Genomic DNA, 26,117 nt, shown 5'->3' on the forward strand with positions numbered 1-26,117 from the left:
GTGGAGAAGGCAGTACAGGAGGAAGATCAAGGCCAGCCCCCGAGAGAAGCACAGACAGGCAAAGTTGAGGGGCGCACAGAGTCCCTCTGTCCCTAAGGCCCTGGTCCTGCGATTCTGCCTTCAGCCTTGCAACCTACCAGGCACCCTCCCCAGCCACTGGGGCATAAATTACCTCTTTGGCTTAAACTGCACGATGACACCTTCTGCAAGGAAGCCACGTCTTTCTTTCATAGCAAATATCAAGTCCATGATTCAACATGTATTTGTGTGATATTTTGTCCTTCTCCCTCATGTGTGTAAACTCCCCGAGGTGAGACTCTATCCTCAGCTTCCACTGCTGCCTTCCTTGCACCCAGCACAGGGTCTCCGGGAGTGGGCACTAAGTAGCCAAGTGAAGGAGTCCATCTGCACCTCTGCAGCTTTGTGACTAGACAGACTTTACCTGCCTCTGCAGCTGGCTAGCGTTTCACTGGGCAGAGTACATGACAAGGGTTGGTCTGAACCACAGGCTCTGCGAGGCCCCCAGAATTCATTTGGGGACCTCAGGGGCCCTTCAGAAGGGTGGGCCACCCCTTCAAGGATGAAGCCCAGGGCTGGAACCAAGGTCCAGGAAGCCCATATGATGCTGTTCTGGAGAGCAGGTCCTTGGGAGTGAGACCCCATGGGTGGAGAAAGCCTGATTTTCTGGGTGGAAAGTCCCAGAGGTAGATTTGGGGCTGGGCTGCTTTTTCCTTGAGCAATTTCAGGTACTTCTCTCCTTCCTGACAGCTAAGGATGCTGGGGTGGCAAATGGGTGCTGGGCATGAGCCATGCACCAGGCACCCCACTAAGTACTTTACACATCATCTGCCTGATCCCCCAGATGTCTCCCCAGAGTGGACATCATCAACCCCAATACACAGCTGAGGAAATCAAGGTGGGAAAGCGGGGAGGCTTGTCCAAGGTCACCAGGCTAGGAAGCAGCACTCATCTCAGGTGGCTTGCCTGTCCCTGTCTTCTAACATCTCCCGCCCTCCCCCACACCCTGAGGGGAAGGGAGGTGGGGGAAGGAGTGCTGCAGGTGTCAGATGAGCTCTTGGGAAATGGGGAGGACAGGAGCTGGGGGAATATGTCACAGTCAGGGCCCCCCCTCGAGGCTGCCCACAAGGGCTCCAGAGGGCTGAGGGTCCTCCGTCGCTGGAGTAGTCAAAAGAGTCTCCAGCGTCCCGCCCCCTCCCCTCCCCGACATCCTTGCTGCCAAATGAAATCTGGCAGCTTCTGAAAATAGCTCAGCGCTGCAGCAGGCGCTCTGCCCGCCCTTCAGCAGGCTGGCACACAGCTGGGGGTGGCCACTGTGGGCAGACGCTGGCACACACCAAGCCGGGGGTGGGTGTCACACACGTAGCGCACCGGGCGGCACAGAGCTGGGGGCACGGGGCAGCTGCCATCCCTTAGCTCCCATGACCTTCCCATGCCTGGTGAGGCCAGGGTGGACCTGGAGGCAGCCTGGCATGTTTACCAGGCCTGAGGCACCCTGTCCAGCAGCAGTGAAATCATTAGTAGGTGTGAGGACATGCCCTTAGGCCACTTTTGTCCACTCATGTAGACAAAGAGAAACTCAGGAACAAGGGGAAAATGTCAAAATGTTGTTTACTAATATCTGGATGTAAAACCCAGCAGTGTTTTACAAATAGTGTAACCACCCTATTTGACATGATCTAGGATTTCCCTGCCCGTGAGAGAAGCGTAAGGAACCAGCAAACAGGCCGGGGGTCAGGCACTTGCCAGGCCCGTATCAGGCGTTCAGCACCCTGAGGCTGCCTGGGCAGTGTGGGGCTGGGTGAGCCTGGACCAGCAAGGAAGGGGCACTCTCTGCTCCGACTCTGCCAAAGCCAGGACCAGACCCTCTAAGCGTCACACAGCAGCCCTCCACTGCCTCGGGTCTGACCCGGAGTATAGAAAGAGACCCCTGATTAACAGGGAGCCCTTGGCCCTGCCCCGAGCTATCCACTCTCGCAAAAGTGCACCAAGAGACAACCCCTGCCTTCAATCAAGACAGAGTAGAGGATGAACAGTTAAGGAAAGGCTTTCCTGCCTGGGATCTGGTGAGCAGGTGGGGGTAGGGTAACTGTTTTAGCTTTTGTCACAGTGACATTTCCGAAGTAAAAAAAAGGGGTTAAAAATACCTCCCACTCTCAGTGAGACGAGAGGCTACTCTTTGGGTGGGGGGTAGTAACAGGATGCTGGGCCCAGGGACTCTGTGCAAGGAGAACTCCAAGGGCCCTGTGGGATGGGGTTGCAGCAAGACAGGGCTGGACCACCCAGAGAGCCAGGCAGACTGACCCTGCAGCCTCAGGGAGACCAAAGACGGGTGAGCCTGAGAGAGGCATGCAGCGTGAGGGAGAGCAGCCTCCCCAAGAAGGCAGGCAGACCCTCAATTGCCCCTCTCCCTCCCTTGCTCACTCACTCAGCATTCAGAGACAGCAACTCTGTCCCTGGTCACCATGACAACCAGTGGCCGGATGCCTTTCCCAAGGCCAGGCCCATCTGCCCACCCTCCAGGGAGCTGTTTCCACAGAAGGAGGGAAGCCCAGCCACAACTCCCAGTGGCCTAGAAGTCTAAGGCCATGCCCAGGGCAGGACAAAGTCACAGTTCATTCAGGCCACTCTGGTCAAAGGCACTGCAGCTGCAGCAGGTGGCTCCCTAGCCCCCAGGTTTTGGCCCTTGTCTAGGGCCTGAACCTGGGCTGGAATTCTGAAGGATCAGGGTCACGTCCCCCCATCCTGAAGTTCCAAGTGACAAATTAAAACATAACAAAAATAATCCTTTTGTTAAAAACCATGAGCCTGGGCCCTTTGGGTCAGGGCCTCAGGCCCCTCCAGTGTGTCCTCCAGGCAGAGGCCCAGCTCCCCCACAGCCGCATGAGCTACTGATTGTTGCAGCCCTGAGAGGCCGAGGAGCTGCCTGCCTGCTTCTTCCTCCGCCTGAGGAGCCGGTTGTTCGAGGCCTGCAGGTCCTTGATCTTCACCTGGTCATAGTCCACACGCATGGTTGCCAGGGCACTGGTCATTTCCTCCTGGGGACAGATATGGGTGGAGGGCAGGTACACTGACCTCAAGAGACATCACCTCCTGCCTGAGTAGCCCCTTAATAATATCAGTGATGGCAGTGACCATCTATGCTGCCCGAGTGCCCCCTGTGTACCCAGCACTGGGCCCATCCCTTTGCCTCATATGATCCTCACTCTAGTCCACTGTGGTCGACACTGAGCTTATCCAAAAAGGCACAGAAAGTATAGTGACTCCCTGGGACCACACCAAGGGTAAGTAGGACAGGGACTTGGACCAATGTCACCTGCTCAGAACCACAAGGCCTGCAGGGGACGCCATCTTGCTGTGCACCCAGGGCACCAGCGCCTGAAGACTGTGCCCTGGTTGCCGCAGGCTCTGAGCTGCTGCCCCATAGGCTCAAATCTGGCCTCCCCTAAGTCTAAAGGCAGGCTGACCACCCTCCCAAATGTTGCAAATCATAGGAGGGATTATGGCCAAAGCTTGGTCGGTTTGACCCCAAAGCCCCTCTTCACTGAGGGCATGAGCCAGGAGCACCACCCTGAACGGGGTAGTGCAGCCCAGTGCTCCAAGTGCCACGGTCAGACAACAGCTGCCGTCACTGACATAAGGCGAGAGGGGGCCGAAGACCCAGGTTCTGGGTGGTCACCACCGTGGAGTCCCTTCTTCCAAAACCCTGCTACTTGCAGGGAGGCTGAGGGAGAGTCCACCCACCTTGACTTCATCCCAGTGGTCTTTGTCCTCCTGCAGCACTCGAGCTGTGTGGAGTGGAGTCTGTGGCACCACCATCAATTGCTGGAAGGAGCCCCAGGCCCGTGGATCAGACCCTGCGGGCACCCGGGACAACACTGGCTGCCCCACCCCACCCCCTTTCTTCCAGTCTCAGATGGGGAAACGGAGACTCAGGGAGGTGAAGGAGCCTGACATGAGCGGTGGCAAAGGCAGGTTATAGGTGGGGCACTACCGCACATCTGTGGCCCACGGCAGGGACTCCGGAGCCATCACTCTTCTGGCAGCCCTGCTCAAGCTCATCACCCTGCCCACCATAGGACGAGGTGGCACTCACGTTGATCCAGGGATGGTTCATGAATTGTGTGATGGTCAGCCTCTCTGTGGGGTCTGTCTTCAGCAGGAGGCGGATCAGCTGCTTGGCTAGTGAAGAGAGGGGAGTGGTGAGGCTGCGAAGTTCCTCAGAGCCAGGCCCCGCCTCCCAGAGACCACCAGCTCTGCACACGCTCCCAAATTCCTAACCCACAGAAACAGTGAGCTAATAACTGTTCCTTGTTTTAAGTCATTAAATGGTCCGGGTAATTTGTTAGGCAGCAATAGATAATTGATATGAGGCAGACTTGTTTGTGGTTTCCAAAGGGAAAATATGAACAGGAGTTAGAGGAAGTTTTGAGGAGGCAGGTTTTGAGCCCGTTTGGCAGATATAGAAACTGAGGTTCAAAAAGGTTAGGTGACGTGCCTAGGACCACAAAGCTGGGATGTGGGGGAAGCTAGGATCTGAATACAGGTCAGTTTGACACCAAAGTGTTCTCTCCCAGAAGGAAGGCTTATGGGGTCCAGCGGAGCAAGCTGGGGCAGAGATTCACTCACCATCCTCAGAGACCTCCGACCACTCAGGATTGGGGAAGCCATACTGGCCCAGGCGGATCCTCCTCTTCATCCCCGGGGAGATGGCCTGGCCCGTGTTGGAGTAGAAGGGCGGGAAGCCGCATAGGCTGGGGGAGGGCAGAGGTCATTCGGCACAGGTGTGGGGGAAGCGCCAGGGTGGACCCATTCTCCTCCCTCAAGACCCTGACTGGGGAGACAGGCAACCAGACACCAAGGCAATAATACCAGCCCTCGGAACTCTGGTGTTCATCCCAGGACCACCATCTGCCCTTGGCATGGGGGAGGCCTTCAGGGAGCCTGAAGAAGAGGTGTCCCAAGACCAGAAGGGAAGGGCAGCCTCCTTGAAGAGTGACCCACTCAAGCCCCTCACCAAGGATGGCGGGGGCAGAAGTGGTTCTGAGGGTACATGGGGTTGCAGGAGATGGATGGTACTCACAGGATGTACATGATGACGCCCAGGGACCACATATCACATGACTTGTCATACTTCTCTGGACCCAGGACCTCAGGAGCTACCAGGGCAGAGGGCACAGGAGGGGCCTCAGTCCCAAGGGTCCTCGAGCCCAGGCAGGAGCCAAAATCCTGGACAAGGTGGAGAGCAGGTGCCCAAGCTGGGGGATGGGGCAGAGCAGACTGGTGTCTGGCACCTTCTGGGAAGGCAGCATGTGTGTGAAGTTGCAGGAGGAAAAGCAGCTCCCAGATAAAATAATCCCACTTTTAGACTGGGCTGTAAGAAATTATAGCCTCCTAGCTACTTTGGGCCATCTCAGTCTTGGTGTGGGAGGAGAGGGATAGGAGGGCAGTCTGGGGTTTGATGGGGTCCTGCCGTAGGTGAGAGGGCCTCAGCCCGCCAGCTGCCCTGTGTCCCTTGCCTCCTGAATGTACAGCCTAGGTCATGGGTAAGGAGGGGCCACGGCCAGGGCTCTGGGTTCCACTGTCAGCCTGGCTACCATCCCATGGGGCCTTGGTCTTCCCATCTGTTCAATGAGATGGGTAGGCTGGAAGATTTCTAAGTCAAAATACTGCAAAACACGTTCTGGTAAACAGAGTGCCATTCCAGGTGTCTCAGGGGGCTTCCCACCCCTTAAACAGCTCTTGGAAGGCTTATCCTGAGGGAGAAGAGCTCTCTGTAAAACGAGTCATCACCCCACTCTCCGGGAAGGGGCACTTTCAGCGGGGGCTTCTCCAGATCTGGGGGCTGCCCGCTCACAGAGGAGCAGGGAGCTTTTCCAGGAAGCATGGGTATGTGCACAACCCCGGGTCCCATCCATGCCCTCACCTAAGGGACCCTCTCCCACAAGGCAGGTGGCTGGTACTCTGCATCCCTCTAATGTAGGAGGAAATGCCTGCCCACTTTCTGAATATGACTCCCAGGAAGATAAAAACCAGAGAAAAACAACCGCAGTTGGGCTCCATCCCAAGCTGATGGCAGCCTTTTATCACGTATATATTTAGAGCCACTGTGATGTCATTCAGCTCACAGGCCACAGCCAGAATTTTCCTGGATCTATTTTCAAAAGCAGAAGCTGAAGTTTGGGAGAATATTTTTGCAACCTCCGGCCCCCCAGTCACCGCCTCCTCACAGACAGAATCCTCCCCTCCCTCCTCACTGGGCTTTAACCCTTTGGCTTCTGCACCCCACTGGCTGCCCCATACCACAGCAGGGTGAGGCGGGTGTGGTAAAGAGGTACAAACCATATCCCAAGGACTCACCCACATAATAGGGAGTGTAGCAGGGAGTCTGCAGGGCATTTTGGGTGGTCTCCTTGGCAAAGCCAAAGTCCGTGAGCTTGAGTACCCCATCTTTCTCCTTGGACGTGTAGAGCAGGTTTTCAGGCTGGGCCAGGAAGAGAAAACATTAGTCTGGAGTTAGGCACCAGGTGGGGGCAGAATCTTCCCTCATCCAGATTGACGCAGGAGGAGCCAGGTCCATCTCACTAAAAAGACCTGGGTCTTGGCAACCAACAACACGGGTCAAATATGGAGGACACTAACGTGGCTGAGAGGTGACACCTCATCTCACAGAGGGGAAACTGAGGCAGTTGTTCAACCAAGGCTGCATATAAACGAGTGCCAAGGAGAGCCCAGGGGCAGGAAATTCTGAGTTTGAGTTGGTGATGATGCCTTGAGATGCAAAAATGAGGGTTCCGGGGGAAGGTGGGCTGCAAGCGAGCCAGTGCTGCCAAGCACACAGCCTGTACCCAGCCCAGAATGAGCCTGCAGGACAGCCCCCCTGAGGTTGCTCCGGGAGCTAAGACCCCAGGAGCTGCACAGAGGCCATCCTTCCTGGTTGCAGAGCACAGAGAGTCTGAGGGAATGAAGGCAGTGGGGAATCTGCATGGAGGAGGCAGCCCTGAAGCTGGTTTTTAATGAATGGGTAGGACCTAGGCCCATGGAGAGGAGCGGCAGAGCTGGGGTAGAAGGATGGGTGTTAGATGGAGTTCCAGTTTGGAGCCAGTGAAAGCTATTTCTCAGGTCCTGTTTAAGACGATCCAACCTTGGACTGGGATTAAAAACAGGGAAGCAGTTTTGGTCTGTACAAAGGAATCTTCTCGGCAGAAGGCTTTTCTCCCCTTGGGAGAAAAAAAGGAAGCCAGGGCCAAAATAAAGCAATGGTTTATTCTGCAAAATAAAGCAAAGGTGAGACTGTTGCGGCTCCCCGTGTATCCAAAATCAAAGAATAACTGTATGGGTTGGCAGTAGTCAGCCAGAGGAAGAACCTGATGCAGCAGCTGGGCCCTCAGGTCTCCTCTGCCCAGTCTTAGGAGGAAATAAGCCTGGGGGTGTCATGCTCTAAGTGTGGGGCTGAGGGCCCAGGAGTTGCAGATTCTACTCTGATGGTGGCTGGCACATGCATGTGTGTGCATGTGTGTATGTAAGGCTGCCTCGGTTTGCATTTCATCCATCTGATCTTGATCACCTGTAAGAGTCAGTCCTCCCTAGATAGGAAGTTTAGAGAGAACATCTCTCAAGCCCATCCACAGGAAGGGCAAGCAGGTCCAGCAACTGGGATTACCTCTGCTCCTTCATCCAGTACCCAGCAAATGGCTTCTTTCCCCTAAAATGTTGACATTAGAGGGCTCCACCTATGGAAACTATGGCTGTTACTTCACAGAAGCCCCAACATTGTAAGGCAGCCCCTTCCTGAGGCCTGGCACATTGTCTCCACAAAATCTTTGCTGAATGAACAAATGAATGCATGAATCCCAGTGCAGCAACTGCACAGCCTTGAGCAAGACAATCTCTCTCTGAGCCTCGGTTTCCTCATCTGTCAAATGGGTAATGGCACCCATCTCACAGGGCTGGGTGAGGATTAAACGAGATGCTTATCAGGACTACTGGCTTGAAGTAGGCATTCAATTATTCTTATGGCTATTGGGATTATACAGTGTTTGAAGGAAACAAGGAGACCCATCTGGCTAGAGCAGAATGAATATGCTGGAACCATGGGAGAAAAGGCTGAGAAGAGCAGTCTTGGCCAGGGGGAAGAGGCCTTGAATGCCAACCAAGGAACGTGGCCTCCATCTAGTGGATGCTGGGACCATTGAGGGTTGTGGATGGTACTCTTTCCCCTGGTCTCCGAACCTGGATCCTGGAGCCTCACCTTGACATCTCGGTGGGCAATGTTCCAGCTGTGCAGAAACTGGATAGCGGTGCCAATATCCCGCATGATCTCTGCAGCTTCTGCAGACACAGACAGAGGAGGGGGTCACTGATGTCAGTCAAGGGTCAGGCAGCCTAGGGGGCCCCACCCCATCATCCCTCCTGGGAAAGCACAAGATGGTGCACTCCTCCCACCCAGGGCCCCCATCCCATACCCACACCCTGGTCACCCTAGTTTCCTCTGGGGATGCCCCCAGCTCATCTGGGGCTCTTTCAGCAGGCCTGGGCTACCTCTCCCCAGCTCAACTGTTGGTTGGCACCAAGAGGCATGGAGTCCTCCATCCCAAGGTCATGGAGAGCCCATCTCTGACAAGGTGTCACAGACTCACAGAACCCCTTGGGAGATAAACACTCTGTCCCATCCTCTCTTATTCAGCTGGGGAAACTGAGGTACAGAGAGGAGCAGGGCTTTGCCCAGCATCACACAGAAACTCTGTGTGAGCCATCTCAGCCCAAATCCCTAGTGCAGCTGCATGTACACACCTCTCTCAGTGAAAGCTTGGTGGCCACGCTCCTGAATCCTGCTGAACAACTCACCGCCTTCCATGCTATTAGAGAAAGTGGGCAGGGAGGAGGAGAATCAGGCATCAACCTGCCCCGGCCCCGAGTCATAGGCCCAGGCCTCCAGCCCTGCTGCTCTTCTCCTGGGGAATGGTCACCTTCAGCCTCCCTGTGCCTTGCAGAGCCTGGTGCATGGTGGGCTGTTGGCTTGGGTGGGTTGAACTCAACTCTTAGAACTAGGGGAGGATCTTAACCAGGGAGCACCTGTGTTCCCAGGGGCACTGCCCCTACCTGGCAGCCCCACCCTCATCCAGGTTTCCCCAAGTGAGGAAGGAGATGTCAGTTATCATCGTCATGGCCACTGTTTTCTGAGCACCTACTGTGTGCTGTGCCCTAGGCAAACCCTTTGTGTGTACTGCTGTGTAATCCTGGGCTGGTCCTTTCATCTCTCAGTGCCTCACCTTCCTCTTCTGTAAAACAGGGATTATAGCACCAACCTCACAGAGTTGTGAAGATTGATTCAGCAATACACATAGAGCACTTAGAATGAACAGGGTGAATGCTATATTAAGATCTCCCTCCACATTTTACATGGGAGTTACAGCGATTCAGAGGTTAGCAGTTGCCTGAGGTCACACAGCTAGTGGGTGGCAGAGCCAGGATCTGAACCCCAAATCTGACTCAAGAGCTGCTACACTGTGGGGTGAGGGGGAACTTTAAAGGCAGACAGGGAGGAGCTGGAGGCCAAGACACAGGGCCCAGGGTCTGAGGAAGGTTAGGGTTGAGCCACAGTGCTCGTGGGAGAAGCCCAGGGTGGAGGAAGCCGCTAGCTCCTGGATCTAGGCCCTGATCACCCAGCACCTGGTGGGGCCGTGGGAGCACAAATCCAGGTGGGAAGGAGAAAGCTGAGGGGACAGTGTACATCCCACTCTTCCCCACATCTCTCCCCCACCCCCTACATTCAGCTCTTCCAGCCCCTCCTCACAGAGTGGAAATCATACCCAGGGAGGTCACATTAGAGCCCCTGTGGATTCCTTCCCACCCTTGCAGGAAGGCCCTTGTGGCCAGCTGCGCAGGTCCGCGACCCTTCAGAGGCTGGGGGGGCCTCCCGGAGATGCTATCTGAAGAACGGAGACAGCCCCTAAAGAATGGCGGGAGCCTGGGGGCCACAGGGGTACTAATGAGGCACTGAGGCAGGGTGGGCCAGCATACCATTCCATGACGATGAGGAGACAGCGTTTGCTCTGATGCATGTTCTCATACACATCCAGGATGCGCACAATGTGGGGGCCGCCCGAGGCTTGCCAGTGGTGGTCCACCTCCTGCCGGGCCTTGGGGCTGTCATACAGGAGCTGCGGGCAGGTAGGCACAGAGAGTGTCAGGCCCAAAATCCACTTCCCCAGGAGCCACCCAGTAGTGCCACTGCCCTCACTTTGCAGACAAGGACACGTAACCTCAGAGAGGCCTGTGACCTGCCTAAGGTCACCCAGCTTATGAAGGGCAAAATGAGGATTCAAATCCAGGTTTCCCTGATCTGTGGTCCAATGAGCCTCTGGACTTGATTGAGGGTCAGCTTCAAGCAGCTTAGCTGGTAGCTCAGGCAGCCCTGGAAAGTAGCTGAAAGCTTGGAAGGGCTCAGAGGCCAGAGAAGTCCCTGCCTCCCTTCTTGGGGACAGCAACTGAAGTGGAAATTGAGTGGACTTTGTAGTCAAATCACACATCACCTGTGAGGCCCCAGGCCAGGAGCCACACATCCCCAGAGCCTCATTTTTACAGTGAGATGGCATGAGGGTCGTGGACCAGAGGCAGAGGTTGGCGGCAAGGAGGACCCTGCTCGAGGGAAGTGACTGCCTGGCGGGGTGAGGTCTGGGCTTGGAGCTAAATTCCTCCAATGACTCATTGTGACCTCAAGCAAACATTCACAGCTCCAAGCCACAGCCCACAACTCTGTAAAATGGAGTAATAATAGTCATCCCCACAGGATGCATCACATCAAGGCAGGCAGCACGTGGGTGGGCGTCAGGATCCTTGCTCAGGTTAACTCAGCCCTGGGCTGTGGCTGTCAACCTTAAGGCCAATCACCGGAAATGAGCAAGACCCTGAAGTGGTCATGCTCAGAGGAGGTGTAGGGGGTGGAGAAGTCAGCCTGCAGCGTGAGGTGGCCCAGAATGGGGAGAGCAGGGACAAGCCATCCCCCGGGTAAGGCTGCTCACATTTGCTTCCTGGCTGAACAGGGCTGAAGACCAGGGTTGGAGCCCAAGATAGGCTCAGACCAGCTCCATCTTGCTCAGTACCCACCGGACCCCGGGCTACCCTGGGCCTTGCTTTCTTCTTCTGCAGGATGGTTTCCCCTCTGCCAGGGCATGTGTGGGCAGGCTCTGAGACCAAGCTCTCTAGGCAAAGATCAACTGGGGTGGAAACGAAGGCAGTGGGTCCCTGCATCTGCTTGCCCCTTGGTCTCTGGAGCTTGACCCTAGTGTGGGGTGCAAGGAGCTGGGCAAGCCCCTCCACCAGCTCCGGGGTTCCTTCTCCACTAACCAGTCCAGAATGGGGGTGTGCATGGAGACGGCTGTAGGCAGACACTCCCAGCCTGGAAACCATGGATCCCTTGCTCGTGCTGCCTTTGCCTCCTCTGTTCTGCCCACACAGCTCCCATGTATCGGCTTCTTACTTAACAGCACTGGGGGTAGAGGCTTGGTCACCCCCACTCACCACATCAGCTCCCCCCACCACACTGTGTCCTGAGGTGGCTCAAGCCAGGGGCACCTCAGGCTTTAGCCACAGGACCAAAGATGCACCATCCTCCCTCCCTGCTCTGTCCTCTCTGCACCCCTTCTCTCCTTGGCCTCCTAACGCTTCTCCCTGCCCCCTGCCACCTCTTCCCTAGCCCACCTGACCATGTCCTGCCAGGGCCCCCAGGCAGGCTCCTGGACCCTCTCCTCACTCTGCCCTGCTTCTGGTACCCAACCCCGGTACCAGGGTCCTCTCTCTTCTCTCCTAAAATCCCAAGCCCACAGCTGAAATGCTTTCGGTGGGGTCCTCAGCCCTACCTCTTTCTCTCTGGTCCTTCACTACCTATCCCCACCCCCACTCTAAATCGCCAGCCCTAGTGCTCCAAATAAAGGCCATCTCCTCGCCTGGCATCCAGAGCTCGTCTTCCTCTCCCAGCTCATTTCCTGCTACCCTGGCCCCAGAGCACTTGGTTCTGGTCAGAATGATGTATGTTCTGATCCCAAACAGGCCTCACTCTCTGCCTACGCCAGGTGCACTCTTGCTCCATCTCCTCCACTGGGCCAACTCCCTTTTTCTGAGGAAGGTTCTGGGCTCAGTTCAGATGTCTCCTCCTCTGGAAAGTGCTCCCAGCACCTCCCCCAGTGGTTTTTGCCTCTGTACCTCCACCAGGCTGGAAGCAGCTTGAAGGTAGAGACAGGTCAGGATTACCTGGGAGTCCCCAGCTGGGGTCTGGCAGAAAACACTGGGCTCCTGAACAAACAAAGGATGGGATGATGGGCATGGGGCTGGAAGGAGACGGGGGTGTGAGAGGGAGAGGAGGAGGAAGATGGATGGCCTGAGCCTGCACCCTGTGCTTTGCTGAGGAGGAGGAGCAGGTGGAGCTGTCCTGAGCTGGAGCCTCTCAATGCCTCCCGCCCTACTCAGTCCATATTTAGGATCCCATTTACCACATGGATTAAAATAGTCCTTCTCTGAGTGCCAAGGCCCTGAGAACAGGCACAGGGGTGGGGAGAGAACTGCCCCTAGAAAACACAATAAATGCCTCCAGGTCTCTCTAAAGGGGAGGTTACAGAGCCCTGCACCTGGGCCCACCCAGGGCCAGCTGCCAAGAAATCTCCAGGGCTGTCTCTCTTGATGTCTCAGGGTGACCTTGAGTGCAGCCCCAGACCTCTTAGAGCCTCAGTGTTCTCATCTTTCTTCCCCCTTGCCAAAGTCTTCTCCTCTCCTAGGAGTACCGCCAGATACACCTCCTCTCAGAAGCCCTCCCTGACAACCCTGTCTAAAGAGGACCTCGAGGGTCCCTTATTCTCCTTTCATCCTTTATTTTTCTTTCTTTCTATACATGCTTGTTTATTGAGGTATACTTTACATACACAGATCTCAAGAGTCCAGTTCAATGAATTTTGACAGTTGCATACACCCTGTGACCCACACCCCCATCAAGACAGAAAATGTTGCCAGCTCCCCAGAAAGCTCCCGCATCCTCACCCTTTTTTCCTCTCTCCTGTGCATCACTTGCTCATGACCTACAATTGTTCCTTTGATAACTCTTTAAACAAACACACACATATAGATGTTACACTTTCAATATGCCTGGCTCTGTTCTGAGCACTTGATAAACATTAGGAGGAAGGGACTTTATTACCACCATTCTTTAGCTGAGGAACTGAGGCACAGCGAGGTGAAATAACCGGCCCCAGATCATGCAGCCGTTTCCCCAGTCAGGCTGGCATTGTGCTGCCTCCGGCCTCAGACTGTGGGCCCCCAAGGGCAGGGCCAGTCTGCCTGGTCACCTCTGGGTCCCAGTACTGGTACAGAGCACTGGCTCAGATAATATCTGTAGATTTCATGAACAAATCTATAAAGTGGGGATAAAGGGAAGAAACCCTCACAACCCATCATGAGGAGAGAACAAGATTAAATTGAGGACCCAGGAAGGCTCAACAAATGAAAGACATGACAACCTGGACAGATTTCCTCCCCACTGTACCTCACCTACCCTCTCTGGTGAACTTCACCTCCTCTTCCAAGGAGCCCATCCTGACTCCTCCAGCCCACAAGGCCATTGCTACAAGTTGACGTCATTCATGCAAGTATATGAGGCTTCACTATCCTTCATGAAAGGTGTCCCCAAGCAAGAGCCCGTCTTCCCAGGCATGGGAATGAGCACAGGGCTAAGAGACAGGAGCCCCAGGTTCTACTCTTATTCTCAGTGTGACCTGGGGCTGGTCCTTTGCCTCTCTGTGTCTCTGTTTCCCTTGTGTTAAGGGCTTGGGCTAGACTGGGGGTGGGGGGGGTGGGAACCACAGGGAGGACCTCTGGTCAGGGGCTCCTTGCAAAGTGGCGTCAGTAGCTCCACTCCCACAGCATTGTCCCCATGGAGCAGCCTCTGGTCTCCACTGACCCCATATTCAAATGCCTGAAGCTGCTGGGGGCCACCCGGTGTCTTGGTCCGAGCCACAGCTGGGAAGAAAAGAAGATGGGGTGGCCTTCTGACAACCCAACAGACCGGTACCCCGTCCTCACTCCCATCCTACATCCCCTGAGCCCCCTAGGGGTCCACGAAAGCTGGAGGGTCTGTGATGGCTCCTGGACAGCTCCACAGCTCCAGCTAGTGCCCAACAGGCTCCCTTATACGCCTGTCAGACAGAACCCTGGCTTCCTCCTAAGGGAGGGCTCCCAGCTCTGCCTGAGTTGTGGGCCCCCACTGAAGTTACACAAGCATCGAATTTGAGACCATATTTCTTTGATCAAATGACAATGCTCTAGCCTCAGTCTTTTTTTTTTTTTTTTTTTTTTTTTAGCCTCAGTCTTTGATTATGTGGTTTCCACCTCTCCCTTCTCCCCTCACTCTCCTTTGCCAAATTCTCTCACCTACCCCTAGAGCCCGTAACCAGACAGCTGAGACCCCTGCCAACCACACCAGACAGTGGACCCCAGCAAAGGTTGAGGGCAGAGGGACCCACGCCCCTCCAGCTCTCCAGATGGAATGGGAGCCTCAGAACTGGCCAGGCCTCCTCCCTACCTCCACGCTGTGTCCCTTTCCACCCAAGCACAGGGTTTACATGCAGGTGGAGGAATTCTTGAGTTCGGGAGCTGGGAAAACAACAGCAGCTTTTGACTGTTTGGAAAACAATTTACAGTTTACAAAACACTCTTTTCCCTTATCTCATGGGAATGCTCGGTGCCACCCTGTGAGGCAAGCAGGGCGGGGACCGTCAGCCCCAATTTATAGAGTGAGGAAAAAGAGGCTCTGGAGGATGAAGTCATTGCCCTGGGGCCACCAGGCTGGAGTAAGGCAAGGCTGGACAGGGAGGAGAACAGGACTCCTGAGAGAGCATCCAGACAACCCCTCCCTGAGGGGAAATGAGAGGAGCGGGTGGCCCCGAGTCAGAGAGGCACTGGCCAAAACTACTACTTGCAAGACTTGGGAAACTCGTTCTGAAATACATGTGTGCATAGGTGCATGGGTGTGTGCACGAGCAGGGATGTGAGTAGGTATGTGTGTGTGTGCATGGTAACATGGGTAAATGTACACAAGAGTACATGCACATAAGGGGTGTGTGCATGGGTGTGTACGGGTGTATGTGGTATGGGGCTGGGGAATGTGTGACAGTGCGTGGGCCATGGTATGTTTGTGTCTCTAGACTCTGTGATGTTGATTTTGATCCCCTCAGAGAATAAGGCCCATCCATCTGTCCATTTATTTGTCCAACATTTTCTATTTCTCTGAAGTGCCTAGCAGAGAACTGGGCACAGAGAGGCGCCCAAGAAAGACTGGGGGTCTTGCTGCTACAACTCAACCTGTGACAGCCTTGTCTGGGCAGGTGACCAAGCCTAGACCCTCTGCTCAGACCTCCTCTCCCACTGAGGCCCCATTTCCACTGCAGGAGCCATCACCTCACATTGCCCAGAGATGTAAAAGTACTCTGTCTGCCTTCCTAGAGCATCAAACAGAGCTGGGATGTCTGCAGTGACTCTGTAAGACACAGCCTTGGGACCAGCCCCCAACATCCTTCTCCACCCTTCTTCCCAGGCCCACATGCCCACCCACACAGCCAGCGTCCACATCCAGCTCACCCCAGGATGGGCTCTTTTCAAGTAAAAGTGTTCACAGTATCTGTCTCACACACACACACACACACACACACACACACACAAGGTCCCAAGGCCCCGGGCTGGACAAGCAGCCTCTCCCACCCCATCCCAACCTCCACACTCCCAGCCAATGAACCTGCAGCCCAGGCCAAACTGCTGTGGCCTGTGCCGGAACATCCACTCCTTCCAGGGGAAGAGAGCTGGTTTATAATCTCTCCCATCAGTGAGGCAGCAGCAAATTAAAAAATATGAACTCTGGATTTCATGACAGCCCACAGCCCAAGAGACATTAACCCTACAGCAAAGGGAACGTCATGGAGGCCAGGGATCCACTTCCTCTCACTGCTCTGTGGGCCACTAAAGTCCCATTATTTCCACTTTCTTAGGGTTCCAGCTTGGTTTGATGCCAGTGGATAGAGAGGAGAGAGGCAGGAAGGACTGCTGTGTCCCCCAACACCTTCTCTCCCACCCTGCAGGTCTCACCCCAGCCTCAGGCAAGGGCAGGCTGGAACACTCAGGAGCTGCATCTCCGGGCTGTCGATTACACCACAGTTACACACGCTCAGCACCAAACACTCAGGCAGTGGAATTGAACAGAATATTATGGGAAAATCTAGGTTTGCGACTCATTTTTTTCACTGTGGAGAACCCCAATTCTCTACAGAGGGAGGTTATAGATGAGAAAAAGCACTTTGAATTTACTAAACTCCCTCCTTGTTAGGAGTTTTTCAATTCAGCCATATCTGAGGTCCCTTCTGGCTCCCAGTTCTGTAATTATTTGGGATTATTTTCCCATGGGAACATATCTCTAATTTTATGAGAGACACCACTGGAAGAGCAGGATTCATTTTACAGCCAGCTGTTGAGACCACCCTGCCTCGTGCTGTTAGCAGCACGGGTGGTTATTAATACTCTGCACCCTTGCCCCTGGCCAGCTAGTGGGACCCTTGCTGGCTGCTTTGCCTACATAGAGCAGAGGCCATAGCCTCGGGATGGGGTGGTACAGACTGACCTCAAGTTCAGGGTTTGAAGCAGGAGTTTCCTTTTTAAGGCCTCAGTATCTTCCTTATAAACCCAGACTCATCCCCCTGTCACTGACTTCACCCTCTCCCTCCCCGCGAGGGCACCAGTGCTATTTGGAGAGTTGCTGGTCATGTCAAATCTAACTTTTTAGCCCTGGTTTCAAATTAGAGCCTCAGACATGTGCCATTATTCTCTCATGCACTAATTTCCCCAGCTTTCGTAGCTCATTAAGGGAGCTAACGGAACCGATTTTGCAACTATGGATTAGTTGGCCCCATGCCAGATCAGACCTCGCTTCATTAAGTTCTGGCCATATCCTGTCCTCCGTCTCACCCTGTCTGTTCACTTCTCCTCCTCAGCAGCTTAAGTTCCAGGGAGGTCGGCTCACATGATCTACTGACCCCAAATGCCCAGGCCCCAGCTGAACGCCTAAGGACTGACGGAGTCAGGTCAGGGTTAGCACACCCTTCATAACAACCGTCCCTCCCTGGTGCTTGGCCAGTGCTGTGCTGGCCACAGTGCGTGGTCACAGATACCGCCTCATTCAGTACTCATCACATCCTGAGAAGAACCAGCATCATCCTTTTCCTGTGGGGAGCCTGTGACTCTGAGAGGTTAAGTGACTTGCTCAAAGTCACATAGCTGGGTAGTGAGAGTCGAAACTTGGATCCAGACCTGTTGGCTTCTAGGCAGTGAGGGCGATGCAGGCGGCTGCTTTGTTCCTTTCATGTGTGGAGCTTGGCCCCACAGCCCTGGGGCTAGACCAGGCTCTGCCCCTTGGCGGTCATTACAACGGTGGTGGATGTTCACAGAGCCCCTGCCATCTGCCAGTCATGTTACACACCTGTTAGCTCTTGCCCTTCAAAAACGGCATTACTGACCATCACTTTCAGCTTAGGAGACTGAGACTCAAGGATGTTTTATAGCGACTCTGGGTCACATGGTTTACACATGGCCACCTCCGAGCCCAGGAGTCCTTTGGACACCAGGATTCAACCCTCATGCCCAGGGAGGACTGCACATTTTACAGATGTCTTCCTGACCCCTATAAACATTTACTGGCCCTGCCTGGGGGCCAGGCCTGGAGCTGCGGCTAGGAATGCTGCCACAGGCACTCCATACTCAAGGATTTGGGGGTCTATGGATGAGTTACTGCCAATTAGGATGCTTGATGAGGATGTAGGCCCTAGGGAACTGTGCCTGGCTCCTTCTCTTCCCTTCTCCTTTCTTTCCAGATCCAGAACCTGGCAGAGCAGGCAAGATGGGGAAGGCCAGCCCCGAGAAGGAGGGCCCCCAAACAGCTGCTCCCATTCCAAGCCAAGGGTGGGGTACCTGATGGCCAGGGCGGTGGGCGTTGGGGGGGGACCGGGAGGAAGTGGCTGACTGGCTGGGAGCCTCCCTAATCACCTCCCACCAGAGTCCTGGGAGGGGAGGAAGTGGCTGGGGCTCTAGGCCTTTCCAGGAAGCTCTGCCAGCAGGAGAGCCAACACGCGTTTTGAAATTGTCAAATCTCAGGAACACAAGAACTCCTTCAATTTGCTAAATTTTGGTGGCCTCAGTTTGTCTGCTTCCTCCCAGCCCCAGAAAACCTGGAAACAAAGGCAGAAGTGCCAGGTCTGGGGAGGAATAGGGAGGGGTCGGGGAGGGGAAGAATGCTTCCAGAAAGAGGGAGCTAAGCTAGGCTCCCAGGCAGGGAGGGAGAGGACCAGTGGGAACATGAGTGCTAGCTGGAGCAGGCCCAGGTCCCAGTGCCCCAGGCCAGGGTCCATGCACTATGAAAGACCAGTTGTGGCCACAGGGCTCTGGGTCAGACAGACCTGCATGCCAGATGCAGAGGCCAGTTCCATCCTCCACTCACCTGTGGCTTTGGGCAGGCCATTCAACCTCTCTGAGCCTCACTGGCCCAATCTGGAAAATGGGGACAGTGACAGTACTCATGTTCCCAGGTGGCCATGAGGACAGAATGAGAACACACAGAGAGCTCAGATTAGCACAGTGCCAAGTGCACACTGAGTGGAAATGGGCTTTGAGGTTTGCTTGGCTTCAGGATTCCCCTGGGTCTTGCCCTGAGGTGGTCTCACACTCTTCACCTCCCTATTCTCCAGAATTTGGGGAAATTCAGGTGCAGCCTCTGGGACCCAGGGAGGCAGACTCCCTCCAATCCAGCAGGTCACAGAAATGGTCTCAGATCCTGAGAGGTAGACCAAGAATCAAAAGTCTATGGATACTGCTGCTATGAAAGGCTCAATGAGGAGGGGCAGACCCTCCAGGGTGGGAAGATCACGGCTAATCTCAGGGGAGGGACCCTGGGGCATGGGAAGCAATGCTGAGAGCTAGGGACCTAAGCCAGGGAACTAACCCAGCCCTCAGCTTTGGCAGACTGGAGGAGAGGGCACATCCCCACTCTCCCACGTGGCAAACACCTTTACATCCTCAACTCCTCCATGCATCCTTTTGGGCAATGTCCCCTTCTGCAAAGTGTGTGGTGACCTTGGGCCTGTCCCCTAATATCTCCCTGAGCCCCAGTTTCTCATCTGTGAAATGGATATGCACTCTCCTCACCCATGGCAACGAAGGGAGGCGGGCAGGCAGGTCTGAGACTATCGGCACCTGCTTTACAGGCAGGGAAAGAGGCCCAGAAAGAGCTACAACCTCCTCCCCCTCCCGGAGGTTACACAGTGTGTAAGTGGCAGGATCAGAACTCCCTCTGCCCCAGGCAGGTGCCAGATCCCAGCATCCTACCCACAGCCTTCCCACAGGGGGCTGAGGAGAGGCCACACAGGTACCTTGTGAGCCCCCTGAGTGCATACTCAGAAGGTCCAGCTTCTATTATCATCTAACTTCTTAGAGGAAAAAAGGATTTTTCTGTCAAAATCAGCTACATAATTTGTGAAATGTTACCCTGGTTCTATTTCTTCTGTGACAGTGTAAAAAGAAGACATCTTCATCATAAGACTGGACAATTTTTAGCAAACGTTAAGTGTTTTATTCTAATCTCAAAAATGTCTCTTCAATGGTCCCTCCTCATGAGGAGACCCCACCTTGGCCACAGAGTCTGTGCCCCCAGCTGGCCAGCTGTGCTGCAGTGACGCCCGCATAGCCCGTGCAGGGCGACAGAGGACAGGCAGCGACCAGGGCGAGTGAGGCCATGCCCAGGCGACCCCTGCTGAGGCACCCAGCTTGCCATGCCTGTGGTCAGCTCTGGAGAGGGGACCCAACACACTCTAGCTCTCAGAAGAATGACAGCTGGTCTCTTTCCCCTGGAGGAGACGTTACAAAGATGACAAAGGAATAAGAAGTGGGGGGGTGGGAGGATGGACCACACCACCCCCAGAGACGTGGTGCAGAGACCCTTGGGAACCTTCTGACTCCACCCCCCAGACCTGCTCTTCCCAAAGCCAATTTCATATCTGCTCTGCATCTCTCCTGCTTCCCTTGGCTTCATCCACGTCCCTGCAGCTCCCCACACAGGCCTGGGTGAGCACCGGCAGCCATCGCCCTACTCAGGCTCCTCCCAGGGGAGGCAGGGAAACTGGCTGCCCAAGCTTCTGGCAGGCCTTGGCCCCTGTTCCCTTTCTCTCTCCTGCTCCTGTTCAGCTAGAAGGCTCCCACGCCTCTGACGCCCAGCTGGCTCCTGGGAAAGTCTCCTGTCTCTGGAGCCGTAGCTGTGAGGAAGGGGAAGTGGAAGAGGGAGGAAGGCCCCGCCCTCTGGGAGACCAGGGTGGCAGCCAGGCAGCACTGAGGGACACTCCAGCCACGGGAATGGACTGCAGTGACTCACCCGCACTCTCTCAGGCCTTTCTAGGGTAAGGACACACCCTGGTACAGGCTCGGCTGACTCAAGGATTGAACCAGCCATAGAGCACAGTGCAGAGGGGTCTTCAAACCTGAGTCATAACCCCCTGAGCTCCTGTCCCTAGCAGAACACATACCCTGCTGGTGGTGTCACCACAGATGACCAGGTTCCCCTGGCAATACCATTGCTAGCTGGCTCAGGAGAGGCATCTCGGGGCACCCTCTAGTCAGCCTCCGCGCTGCCTGTCCTCTTGCAAGAGTGGCCCCAGCAGCGGGCAAGGGGGGCCCCACCACCTGCCTGCTTGCCTGGCACTGCCCACAGTCGCTGCCCACCCAAAGGGTCTTCACAGCCAGAAGGGGGGGCCCTTGTCAAACAGAGCGCCCAGCCCCTCATCTTACAGATGGGCAGACTGGCCTGGGAGAGGGGCCCAGCTCCTGATACCCACTGAGCCTGGCACACAGGGAAGGATGGCTGAGAGCCACCGTCTGGCTGCCAGACAGGCCAGGGTTCCAGGGTTACTTCGCCTTTCTGAATCTCAGTCTCTGCATCCATGACATGGGGGTGATAACAACCCATTCTTAGAGTCTGCTGTGTTTGTGTTTAGCATGTTGGAAGCATTCAAGGGATAAGTGGGTGCTCTTATCCCCATCCCCACCCCCACCCCCTATGCTGCTGCCTGCCAGAGGGCATGGAGAGCACCGGCCAGTCCCTCTGACACATCCTGAGAAGGGGGCTTGTTTATTTGGGGAAACAGCTAGGGAACAAGCTATGAGTCCTTAGAGGCTGAACCCTTAGGAATGGGGCGATGAATGTGGCAGGTCAAGGCTCTGATCCTTCACGCTCCTGAAAACAGACTGTGAGCTTTGCTGAGGTGGGGCTGAGGGCAGGTGCAGGGTGCAGGCTAAAGAGCCAGCTGCTCTGGGGTGCTTCTCCCAGCTAGTGCGGGGCAGCGCACAGTTGCACAGGCTGCACCTCGCATCTCAAGCCCTCCTAGCCCCTCTGCAGGCTCCTTCGGCTGGCTCCAGCCCCTTCTCTCCCCAACCTCAGCCCAAGAATCCTTAGGAGTCACAGTGCTCCTGGTCCTGCACCACTGTCCCAAGCAAAAGGCTCAGACCATTGAGCCATAAAAGGAGACCCACAGGCAGAGGCCACAGCCAAGGCTGACCTCCCACACTCCACAGGGGGATGCCTCAGGTTACAGACTTGGCCCAGATGCTCCTGACTCCACTGCTCTGGCTGCAAAGGCAGCCAGCAGCTGGTCAAGGCCAGGAGCAGGAGGAAACACTGCGAGCGGCATGGGTACGGCCGGTGCTCCTCCTTCTTGTCCTACCCCGACCCTGTCCCTAGGAGGTGGGGCAGACTTTCAGGGTGACTAGGATGAGTCCCGAGCACCTGACCAGCCCCCATCTGTCCTCTGCCTGCTCTCAGCCTGTGGGCTGCAGGGGAAGAGGCAAACCAAGCCCAAAACCCACAAGACAGAGTGGCAGGGCCCGAGAGGGGAGGGACTGAGTGACAGCAGGAAAAACAGAGATGGGAAAGAAGGAGAGGGACAAGGAGGCAAAGAAGACCGAAAAGGGAGAGCAGCACAAAGAGAAAGTAGCAAGGACAAAGCCCTAGTCTAAAGAAAAGGGCAACCCTAATCCCAAACCCGCAAATAAACCCAAAAGCAACTTTATCAGTGTCTCTGGTCTGTCTAGCGCTGAAAAGGCCTCCTGAGGCTCCCAGTTCCCACAAACAGCCGGCCGGCCGCAGCCTGGTACTCCAGCCCTAAACACACCCCCACAGTTCCCACAGAGCAGAATTTTAATCACAATTACACTGGCCCTAATCTACTTAGTTCCAAAAGGGCTGGGGGGCGGTGGGGGGGGGGGGCGTTTCTTTCACACCATTCTTTCCAACCCTGCAAGGAGCTGGCTTCCCCAGGTGCAGGGTGAGCCCAAGTGAGTCCTCATGAAGGCCAATAATGTGCCACCAAAAAATGCACCCAGGCTGCCCCAAAGGAGAGCTCTGCCCTCTCACAGTGCCTGCAGGCCCCAGCTGTCTCACAGCAGGAACCTGGGGATAGTTAGCTACCAAGACTGAATCCTGCTTCCCACCACATACTCAAACCCTGCGTTCAACGGCACCACAAAGACAATGGTTTTGCAAAAAATTCCAAAACTGCCTTTTTCCAAGGTTACTTGGGGAGAAAGTAGCAGGAAGGACTTCAAGCCCAGAGCCCTGCTCCTCTCTCAACCCCAGGCAGCCTCTCACGTGGAGCCACATGAGACCTCGAACAGGTGGGAGGGAAGGCAGCAGAACCAAAGTTCTCCTGGGAAAACATGGGAGCCTGTGGGAGTCCCCTGGAGCTGTGGTCTCCTTGCCCTGAGAGCAGTAGACCCACCTATCCAGGCAGGGCCTGGTGCGCACTTTTACAGCACAGATGTGTGGGGAAGGCGCCCTCGCCTAAGTATGACCACCATCCCCAGCTCTTGCCTGGTGGCCTTCACCTATGGACACGTGGCAGCCAGGCTGGGACCAAAGGAGGCTGGGGGGCTGCAGAGCCAGATGCTCCACCTGCTGCACCCTCTCAGGGACCTCCTATGATGGTGTCCCAAGGAGGCCCTGGGAGAGGAAGACGAGGGATCCAAGTAGGAAACCAGCTTCCCCAAGTGCAAACCTGGGGAACAGGCAGAGACAGAATAGACCTCTATTGTCGTGGAGACCAGGCCCTGAGCTGAACAACAGCCCAGGTGATCCAGAAGCCGCTACAGCACCCCTGGCAATAATACTCCACAAGGATCCCAGTGATGCTGTGAAAGAAAGCTCTGGGAGAAGGAGGGAGGATTTTTGCCCACCTAGTGATGGAGGGCAACAAAGACAGACAGAGGCCTCTGGTGGGATGAGGTATGAATCTCAGTTGTGGGCAAATGGAGAGGGAGAGTCACAGCTGACCACTTCCCCCCATCCTTTAAACCCTACGTAAATGCCTCTTTTTCCACAGGGCCCTTTGGTCTCTCCACGGCTCCCCAGAGTTTGCCAGGGCCTGGACACCAGCCCTGCTGAGATTAGCCACATCCTACCAGGACACAAGACTGGGAGTGGGGAAGTGGTACTCCACAACAAGTGCTGAACTGTGCAAACCAGGCATGCTGTCGCATACACCCAGTGCCCTCCTCTGTCATCCACATCCTTCTCAGACCAGAGGCCTGCATTAAAGCTGGCAATCTCTTCCAGGAAACGTCCCCTGGCTGGCCCAGTCCTGACAGTTTCCTCTCGCCCACTCACCAACCTGACTTCCTGCCTGTGGCACCCTGGACTTCGCTGGGCTGGGCTTGTCTGAGACTCACAAGGCTTGAGATGAACCACATACCCTTTCTGAGGCAGTCCCACAGCCATCATGGTTCCTGTGCACTGGCCTTGCGGGACCACCACCTGTCCACTTACAGGCATAGAGTCCTGAATAGTGAGGAGAGCTGGGCAGATACAGACAAACACCAGCAGTATCACTTGGGGCCCAGTGGAGTCATGGAGGACGTTTCTACCATCTTTCCAGGAGCCAAGCCTCAGAGACCCTCCCATGTCCCCGTAGACTTGCATGAGGCATGAGGTGACTTAGGTGCTAAGACTCTGGCATCAAACTGCCTGGATTCACGTCCCAGCCCTGCCACTCACCAGCTATACACCTTGGGCAAGTCGTTTACCTCTCTGAATATCAGTGTCTTCATCCATAAAATGGGAATGAAAAGAGTTAGGGAAGATAACATGTATTGCGCACTGGGGACAGGGCCTGCCAGACAGAACGCTCTGGAAAACTGTTAGCCATTCACGAGAATATTAGACTCCATACCACCAAGGCCTGAAGCTGGAGAGATGGCATCAGTTCCTGGGGGGTGGGGGTGGGAAGAAGATTCTGGAAGTCCCAACAAAGGGGATCCTGACAGTAGGCTACGAGCACAGCTTCTAAAGCTGTGAGCGAGGCCAGCTGGGCAGGATGTGAAGAACCTCCAAACAATCCCCCTCTGCCCCAAAGTCTCACTATTTGCATTTTGTAGAGTTTGATGCTCTCCTTAGGATCCTCATTTAAAAAGCAAGTTGCCCACTCCTGGCAATTCAGAAGGCTCCACTTGAGTGTGGTAGTGCTTGAATTCCTCAGATTCTTTCCTTTCAGGAGAGGGGCAGCCTGAAGAGATGCTTGGGTACAGTAAAACTACTACTGGGGACTCCGTTGTACAAGGCCACCAGCCCTCCACATGCTTCCTAATTTGCTGACTCAGTAAACAAGAGGTCCTGCCGAGGCTGATCTGACCGGTCTGGAGACGGTAGGTGAAGGGGTGGCAGCTCCAAATGAGGAAGTACCTGGCCTGCCTGGCAGCCCCACCCAGCCTCAAATCCAACTCCACAGCACCAGCTCCAACAGGCCAGCCCCACCCATGGAGCAATGCAGGGATCTCCTGGGCATGTGGATCCAGCACCCCACCACACTACTCTTTGACAAAGATGGGAAGATGAGGGCACTGGAAGCCCCAGGGGCCTCCAACATTTTTCAATGGACCCAGAACCCAGAGAGCAGGGCTAGGAAAGACTCCCACTGCAGACCCCCTCAGTCTCCTCAAGGCTTTGTTTTTATTTATCTAAGTACCACTGTCACTTCTGCCTGCCAGGAGGCCGAGGACCACAAGGTGGCTTGGCAGGAAGTCAGGAGGGGAGGGAATTCAGGCCTCTGCTATAATCCCCCATCCCAATCAAGCCATGTGACTTCTGACCACTAACTCCAGGTCCTGACTTTCATATATGGGATAAGGTTTGAGAGGCTGGGTATCTAATGTGATGGGGTGGCTGTGTCCGGTTAGGAGTGAAGATAAGGGGTGTCAATTAACCAGTTAGGCCTGGAAGGGGTCACAAGCAAGAGGTCAGTAGGAGGCAGTCCCCTGCCCCAGATACTTGGCAGGCAGACCTCTAGTTCCTGCCAAAGGGACAGCAGAAGTGCTAAGGGTCGAATGGAGTGTGGAATGACGGCACTGGTGGCAGAAGCTGGCCTTGGGAGAGAGTTCCTGAGTATGAGTGAGGCCAAGATGGACCAAGCCAGCGGTCAGGGGCTGAGGGAAAGGGGAAGAGGCCCCGCTCCCCAGGAAGGAGAAGCCTGCTTCTCTAGGGCCCCCAAAGAACAGCAACAGCTATCGGGCCATCAACCACAGCTCTTCCTGTTTTATGAGTGCCTGCTGTGTTCCAGGCTTTATGCTAAGCACTATCTACCACCCTAAGCAACAGGGTCAAGAGGACAGATATGGGAGAGGTCACGACACGAGGCCTAAACCAAGAATGGCAGAGATGGCCTGGACAAATCCAGACCACAAGACAAAGACGGGCCAGCCTGGTAACCTAGGACGTAGGTCCAGGGAAGCAGAAAGGCACAGAGCCCAGGGCCTCTACTTAGGCTGACCTGCGGCAACTGGGGAGAGGGCTAGGCAGAGGCAGAGAGAGGGCTGAGACCTATTCATGGACTGGCTGAGCTCCTGGGGCCCAAGCCAGGCGACGTGCTGAGGTCTCCTGGTCCTGGCCCTCCTGGGCAGGGGGCAGAGGCTATAAGCATAAAGGTGCCACCTACTTTGTCAAGGCTAGAGCCATCACTCACAGTATAGGTACGATGTGCTAGAGG

General features: G+C 55.2%; 1 protein-coding gene across 4 annotated transcripts in view; it reads right to left on the bottom strand.

Moving 5' to 3' along the window:
- Window positions 1-1,610: 1,610 nt before the first annotated feature.
- MAPKAPK3 (MAPK activated protein kinase 3) overlaps window positions 1,611-26,117 on the bottom strand; it is a 37,793-nt gene continuing 13,286 nt past the window's right edge. For all 4 annotated transcript variants that reach the window (XM_068558900.1, XM_068558903.1, XM_068558901.1 and 1 more), the window contains 9 exons: window positions 10,042-10,181; window positions 8,812-8,876; window positions 8,270-8,349; window positions 6,379-6,502; window positions 5,102-5,177; window positions 4,648-4,772; window positions 4,115-4,200; window positions 3,763-3,843; window positions 1,611-3,056 (listed from right to left, as the gene is read on the bottom strand). In XM_068558900.1, coding sequence (XP_068415001.1) covers window positions 2,907-3,056; window positions 3,763-3,843; window positions 4,115-4,200; window positions 4,648-4,772; window positions 5,102-5,177; window positions 6,379-6,502; window positions 8,270-8,349; window positions 8,812-8,876; window positions 10,042-10,181 — 927 coding nt within the window. In that variant the 3' untranslated portion in view covers window positions 1,611-2,906. The remainder of the gene's footprint in view (window positions 3,057-3,762; window positions 3,844-4,114; window positions 4,201-4,647; window positions 4,773-5,101; window positions 5,178-6,378; window positions 6,503-8,269; window positions 8,350-8,811; window positions 8,877-10,041; window positions 10,182-26,117) is intronic.

Source organism: Eschrichtius robustus, chromosome 12 (genome assembly GCF_028021215.1).
Source record: "Eschrichtius robustus isolate mEscRob2 chromosome 12, mEscRob2.pri, whole genome shotgun sequence".
Classification (NCBI taxonomy): Eukaryota; Metazoa; Chordata; class Mammalia; order Artiodactyla; family Eschrichtiidae; genus Eschrichtius; species Eschrichtius robustus.